At 41.9% G+C, this 6933-nt stretch overlaps 1 protein-coding gene across 2 annotated transcripts in view; it reads left to right on the forward strand.

Annotated features, from left to right (window-relative positions):
• The first annotated feature begins 6 nt into the window (after positions 1 to 6).
• ccm2l (CCM2 like scaffold protein) overlaps positions 7 to 6933 on the forward strand; it is a 13594-nt gene continuing 6667 nt past the window's right edge. For both annotated transcript variants that reach the window (XM_005931098.1, XM_042224465.1), the window contains exons 1-5: positions 7 to 270; positions 4330 to 4497; positions 4598 to 4681; positions 4819 to 5002; positions 5670 to 6289. In XM_005931098.1, coding sequence (XP_005931160.1) covers positions 241 to 270; positions 4330 to 4497; positions 4598 to 4681; positions 4819 to 5002; positions 5670 to 6289 — 1086 coding nt within the window. In that variant the 5' untranslated portion in view covers positions 7 to 240. The remainder of the gene's footprint in view (positions 271 to 4329; positions 4498 to 4597; positions 4682 to 4818; positions 5003 to 5669; positions 6290 to 6933) is intronic.

Consider the following 6933-nt stretch of genomic DNA (forward strand, 5'->3'; position numbering starts at 1 on the left):
CCAGGAGAAGTCTCAAAAGAACAATCAGTGTAGAAAGAGAAAGAACAGGAATGAAGCAGCTGTATCAGAAGCTAAAATAACTCAGAGGCAGAGACACTTAAGGAATAATGGAAAAACCAACGGAAAGAAAGAAGCAATGACAAAAAAGGCAAAGTGAAGCAAAAAATAAATTCAGGAAGAGTGTGACCTGGACCAGGACTGACCCACCACAGGATCAGCACAGAGAAAGACGGAACGACTATGGACTATGAACTAAAGAAATCCAAGAAGGTATTGTAGCGCCTCTTCCACATTTCAGTTTTTGTCTTTTCATTGTTTTTGTGTCATTTGGATGTTGATGACTTAAGCTCATTTTGTCACATATTTTCAAAAGCCACTGACGTTTATGTTTATGCAAACCAAAGGTCCTTTCAAGTCTCCCTTTAATTAGGCATCTTCACAAGCACAAGCTTAGTGTCAGCTGATTTCAAATGAGTCACAGACACGAGTCGGCTGAGTTTGACTTTGTCTGCCATCGATCAACAGCAAACTATCTTCACTTATCAAGCTTATCAAGCTTATGTCCTCCTAAAGATGAAAAAGAAGTGATAAAAGACAAGGAACCTTTTTTGTTGTGTGATTTCTGCTGACCGTGTAACCAGTTGGCCCTTGCTGATTGTAAAGATATCCTTGATCCATGATCGTGGTGCTAGGTTTGGCTGCTGGGTTGTCAGTATCTTGGCCAGCACAGCAGTTAATCTGTACGTCACTGACACTAAACCAAGGAAAGGTGCTGGGCCTTCCTTCCTTCTTTTAATTAATTTTTTGCAAATAGAATTTGCAATTCAAAACCAGTTAGTCTGCTAACATATGGAAAGCCCAGAGGAGTTCCCCCTAAAGGCCTAAATGTTTGACACCTCATCAATGACCTATGCCCAGATGGCAAACACATCTGGGGATAATCTGAGCCGCTTTTGGCACATTAGACGGTAAACAATGTGGTATGTTTTGAGCCAATCAAAACATACCGCCCCATGCCCCTCCTCTACACGCCCCCCTGATTTTGTGGGCCTGACACAAGGCAAAAGCCATGATCCAACCTCATAGAAATATACAGATGCTATTTGAATTCTCTTGTGAGGATAGTCTCCTTCTTCTTCTGTTCTACCATCTGTTGCATTCATCCCTAGCTCGTATATCCATACTACAACCACTCAGTCATGATGTTTCTCTAAACCAATTTGGTGTAATGGGGCCATCTGACTGTGACATGAAAGCCAAAAGTTCTTGATTTGGCTGGAATCATTTTTTAAAAACATGTTCTCATTACAAAGTTTACTAAAGCCTGAAATAAGACATTAGAGAGAGAAAAATATGTTTATTTAAAATGAAAGTTTGGAAAAATACTACGTGAAATCAAAAAGTCTCTAAAGCTAGGTGGGAAATTAATCCCTGCTGTGACCCAGGCAGGTTGTTAGATTGAACACATTCATTACAAATCCAATTATTTCCCTTCTTTTTGTCTCCTCAAAGACACAGAACCAGAAAAAGAACAAAACTCATTATAAGCATCCTCTGTCTTTCTTGTTAAATTCAGCTGACAAAAGAGATGTTCATCAGAAATCTGCCTACACAGAGATCTGCGCTTGTTATAATTCACAGAGAGAGACAAGACAGGTTTCTGACTCTAAGACAAGCTAATGTCCTCTCTCTGTTCAGTGTGTGTGTGTGTGTGTGTGTGTGTTGTATTGTCCACTCTCCTTATGCCTTCTAGCTACAGTTAATGTGTGTTTGTGTGTGTGTGTCAGTGGGTGTCTAACAGTGTGCGCTGTGTTGTCAGTGAGTCTCAGCGATGAGCTGTCAGAGATCACTGCTCACCTGTCAATCACTGCTGGAACAGCCCAAGGCACATAGTGCGGTAACACACACGCATAAACACACACGCAATTATACCGAGGCATGCATTTACACACAAATTAACCTTCTCAGTGGCTGCAGCTCAAATTCAAACTCAAGACACTATCAGTCACTGGACTGTGCTCTGGTAATTAGAATCACAACACTCATTTTCTCACTAAATAAACACTTTGTTGATGATTCAGCTCTTTTTAATTGCCATTAGGTCTAAATCACCATCAACGAAGAAAAGTAGGGGAGACCGGGGATAGTTGTAACATTTTTGACATTTCTGTCTGTAAATTGGAGCTCTTTTAAGGTAGTGGATTCAAAATGTAATGCAAAGTATTTACATGTCTCTGCTATTAAATAGTGCAGCTATTTTCTCTGCAGCACAATTACCCATTGCATGGTATGGTCTCAAACACGAAGAGTGAAATGTTACAATTAACCCCATAGTCTGGGTTAGTTGTAACATATCCTGGGGTGAAATGTAACACAATGAAATAAGGGTACTAACAAAATATTAACATGTAATCTTTGTTTATTCAACACATGAATGCACTTACATCCATTTATGTAGCTATGTGTGTGTGTGACAGAATGCAGAAATCTAGCTTTTGAACATATTCCAACCCCCCAAAAAAGACAAGTTATGGAATTTTCTGCAACTGAATATTTCATTAATTTTGGTTGGTCTTCCTTGAGTTTGGTCCCATTGGTTCAGTGGGCATTATAACCTACAACTCTTGCACCAATTTTGAACATAACAATGAAGCTGAAAAAATGTAGTTGTTCACCAGCATCGCAATTCCATTACTTTTTATCCTGGCTTACCTTGGTGTGGTTTGCAAAGTGCTTCAGAAAGATGAGGAAATCTGTTTCTTGCACCCATCCTGACTTATTTCCACTACCAGTACTTCCTACACAGTGGTCAGCATAATGTATGTGTGGGAACACAAACAGTGGAGGAATTGTGTTGCCACTGGCATTAACCGCATATACAAATGTGACCAGTGAACGTCTCTCTGCTGATGTCGTTGCCCCAACTTGTTTAATATAAGTTAAAGTAATAGTGCGGTAAGTTGTAACATCTGCATTATTGTTACAACTAACCCAGACTGTTGCTGTTACAACTGACCCAGACTCCTATAGCCATGAACTAGCCAACATTACAGCCAACGGCTAAAACATTAGCACTAAAGACCTACACAGAATATATCCCCATAGACATACAAATAACATAATTTAAGTTTGATGGGTTTAACTGCAAAGCAGATAATGCTATTAGAAATTGAAATAAAGTAGAAAAACTTACTTTTTGGCATACAAATTACTTTTTTTCGTGTTAAATTGTCTGTGTTTGACAAAATGTGCTGATTTTTCACATGTGATAGCAGAACTGAATTGGGCATGCACAGGATGAGTCACATCATTTGAAACTTAGCCCTGATTGGAGAAATTAGAAATTGTTACAACTGACCCACGTTACAACTATCCCCGGTCTCCCCTACCTTTACCATAATTTTAGCATTTTTAATCTAATTCACATCAAAAACTTAAAGTTAGAGCTAACTCTAAATACACAGAAACTGGGATGTAGCTTACGTTGTACAGATCCTTGTGGATGATGCTAGAAGAACGGTCATTAAATAAACAGGATCTATACTCTCGTAATCATAAATATTGGCCAATAAACTCTGAATCCGTTGCTCTAAATATAAACAAACAGAAAACATCTGCGTTTGATGCATAAGGACCACAAAATGAGACACAAGATAAAGTCTTGTTAGTAATACAAGGCAGCTGCACTTCACCTTGAGCTAAATGCTAATACTGAGAGACTATAAAAAAGGATGGAAGCACTCCAATAGATCGAGGAAGCTGACAAGAATTAGTGAGCTTGCTTTTTCTGGAGGTTTTCTCCCTGTTGATGCCACGTGGTAGCTAATAGAGAATGAAGTGCCCTGAGATGACTTATGTTGTGAACTGAGATCTTTTTTGTTTATCTCATTCTAACACGCTAACATTTGCTTTTGCGCATTTGTAGACGTAAAAATAAGACCTAAAACTCTCACAAAAGCCTCAGATTTCGTATCTCTTCGTGAAGTATTGAGCTATATAATATGTTGACCTTTTTGCTGCTCAGTAAAGATCCAGGAAACATCAACATGCTTACCAAATATCATGGCAATCCATCTAAAACTTGTTGAGACATTTCAGTAAGAATCACAATGGTGGTGCTACAAGAAAAGGCTGGAAATCACCAAACTCACAAGTCAAGTTTCATCATCTGGAAACTTGACATGAAGAAAATATTGGACCAATCAATCAAGCAGGTGTTTGTTAAGTGGCAGGTTTGACCTTCTAGTACAAGTATTAGAATATCCTCTGCACTCAATGGCTGTCGAGGGACTCTTCAATATTTAGCATCCTTGTTTTCCTCTCCTTTAGGCTTTTGTCTCTCCCATTAAGCGACTGGTCTGGTCCAAATCTGGTCGTAGACAAGTTGATCGAGGAAACATTTATCGCCGCCCGCTGCACACCGTCCCCCTCTACCCACCCGACTACCTCATACACCCCGAGAGACTCATCTTTGACTATGTGGAGAAGGAGGTCAAGGTAGGGCCATGAATAGGCCAGGAGAGTGTAAAATACAAGAAAAAAATATATACTTGAATACGCCATGACAAGTTGCTTTTCTTTTGATCTCTGCTCGTAGTTCCTTGGTCACCTGACATGGGTCTCAGTTTCACTGAACCCCTCCAGTCGAGATGAGCTGCTACAGCTACTGGACACAGCCAGGGTTAGTAAAGATCGGATACTGTCAAGGTGATCCGCGAGTTAAAGTACCTGAGTTAAACTGTGATGAGACAATGACACTGTCGTCTGACTCATTCGTGGATAATCTACAACCACGTGTTCCTGTGTGTTTGTCAGTAGCAGCTGAAGGTGCTGCCGCTGAAGACCAGCGTGGACCAGGACTGTATCCTGAGCCTGTCTGCTCGCTGTCTGCTGCTGACCTGGAGAGACAACGAGAAGCTGCTGATGAGAATCCCCACACATGAGATCGCTGCTGCCTCCTACCTGAGAGATGATGCACTGCACCTCCTGGTCCTCAAGACAGGTGAGACCAAAGGTGGTTACTGAATGACAGAGGAACAACAATAAAACTTTTTAAATGATGCTTTCAGTTTTTAGTTAAATTAAACAAAACACTTGGCATTAAAGCATTTGGGGAATTATCATCACATACTGGAATACAGACTTTGTTTGCCCCTCCCTGAGCCTGGTTCTGCCGGAGGTTTCTTCCTGTTAAAAGGGAGTTTTTCCTTCCCACTGTCGCCAGAGTGCTTGATCATAGGGGGTCTTATGATTGTTGGGTTTTTCTCTTTATGTATTATTGTAGGGTCTTATAATATAAAGTGCCTTGAGGCGACTGTTGTTTTGAGTTGGTACTGTATAAATAAAATACAATTGAACTGAAAAGTTTGTTTTCTTGTCTTTTATTTATACAGTGTGTTAGAGATCATAGAGTTCATCTCATAATGAAAATATTTGGCTATCTGCATTTTTTTTGTCCCCACTGGACAAACTTTCTCCTCTTTTTTCTTTCCCCTCTCAAATAATTCAGGATTACAAAAACACATTTTGCCCCTCATGTCCTTACTGCAAGTTCAAAATGCTGATATGTCTCATACTATAATCTAAAGAAAGTCCTGTGAAAACAGAGGAGATGCTGAAAATGTCAGATTTTGTGATCTATATGTTTTGTGTAATTCCACATCTCACAGGTCTAAATGTGGACACTGTGGTTGCTGGGGATGACAGCCTGGACAGGAAAAAGCCAACTGGCATCGACGGGCGACGTCAGACCATGAGCTGCAATGCTGACCCCCGACCTGCCGGGGGTACGATGGAGAGGCGACACACCATCTGTGGAGTTGACTGGAGACCGTCACTGTCCAGGAGTAACCATGATAAAAACCAGAATGTGGAGCGAGGAGGGGGCGGTGGAGGAAGTGGGGAGAAGGGAGGTGGAGGGAGTTTAGAGAGGAAGAGAGTCGGAGGGAGCTGGGAGAGGAGGCAGCCAACATGTAAAACAGGAGGGAGCTGGGAGAACCGCAGGGCGAGACCCATGAGCGGGAACTGGGGCGTCGGAGTAGGTGGAGGTGGTGGTGGGAGCTGGGAGAGGAGGCACGGAGGAGGGGGTGGAGGTGGTGGTGGAGGAGGGAGCTGGGAGAGAAGGGGAGGGACTGGTGGAGGGAGCTGGGAACGGAGGCAAGCGTGCACGGGTAGCTGGGAAAGGGGGAAGAGCTACGGCAGCTGGGAGAGGAGAAACCACAACCCACTGGAGCCTACGCCCTGCCCCGACGCCTACTGCAACCTGGTCATCCTGGCTGTGGAGAACAGGGTGGGTCAGACGCGCTTCAAAAAATGAGAAATACTTGACTTAATTTAAATTACAGCTTTCAGAAGTTGTGCTTGGGGACCTCATTTTGTGATTTTTTTGTAATCTGTGTTTGACTTACAAGGCTGGGGCATGCGTCTCCTGGCTGTCTGCGAGTTAATGTGCGAGTTAAAGTCCCTCCATGACTAGATCATCAAATTACAGACACCTGGACACCTGTTTGGTGGGACCTGGCCAAGTTCATTTGATTATCAGGTTCTTTCATCAATAATTAGACGTAGCATACATAAATGTCAACGCACATCCACACAGAACCGCTCTAAAAAGAGAGCTCACTTACAGCTCTAAAATAACTGCATAAAACGAACCAGCCAGCGCATTTTCATATTTCACAAGGATAACATCACATTTAAAACTTTAAAATACACAAGTTCGCACATGCACACACCCACACCTGTTGTTGTCTTGACTGTCTCTTCCTTTGAACACCTGTCAGGACCTCTTCTCTCCATTTATCTGTTGCACTTGCAGCAGAGTGCAGAAGCAATGATTCATACCTGAGCGGAGCTCAATGAGCCCTTCTCACAATTACACTGCTACCCATTAGAAAAAGAATACAGACTTTTAAAAAATCCACTGTCAGTAAT

The sequence above is a fragment of the Haplochromis burtoni genome, unplaced genomic scaffold (assembly GCF_018398535.1).
Source record: "Haplochromis burtoni strain Fernald_Lab_line unplaced genomic scaffold, NCSU_Asbu1 Contig_138, whole genome shotgun sequence".
NCBI lineage: Eukaryota > Metazoa > Chordata > Actinopteri > Cichliformes > Cichlidae > Haplochromis > Haplochromis burtoni.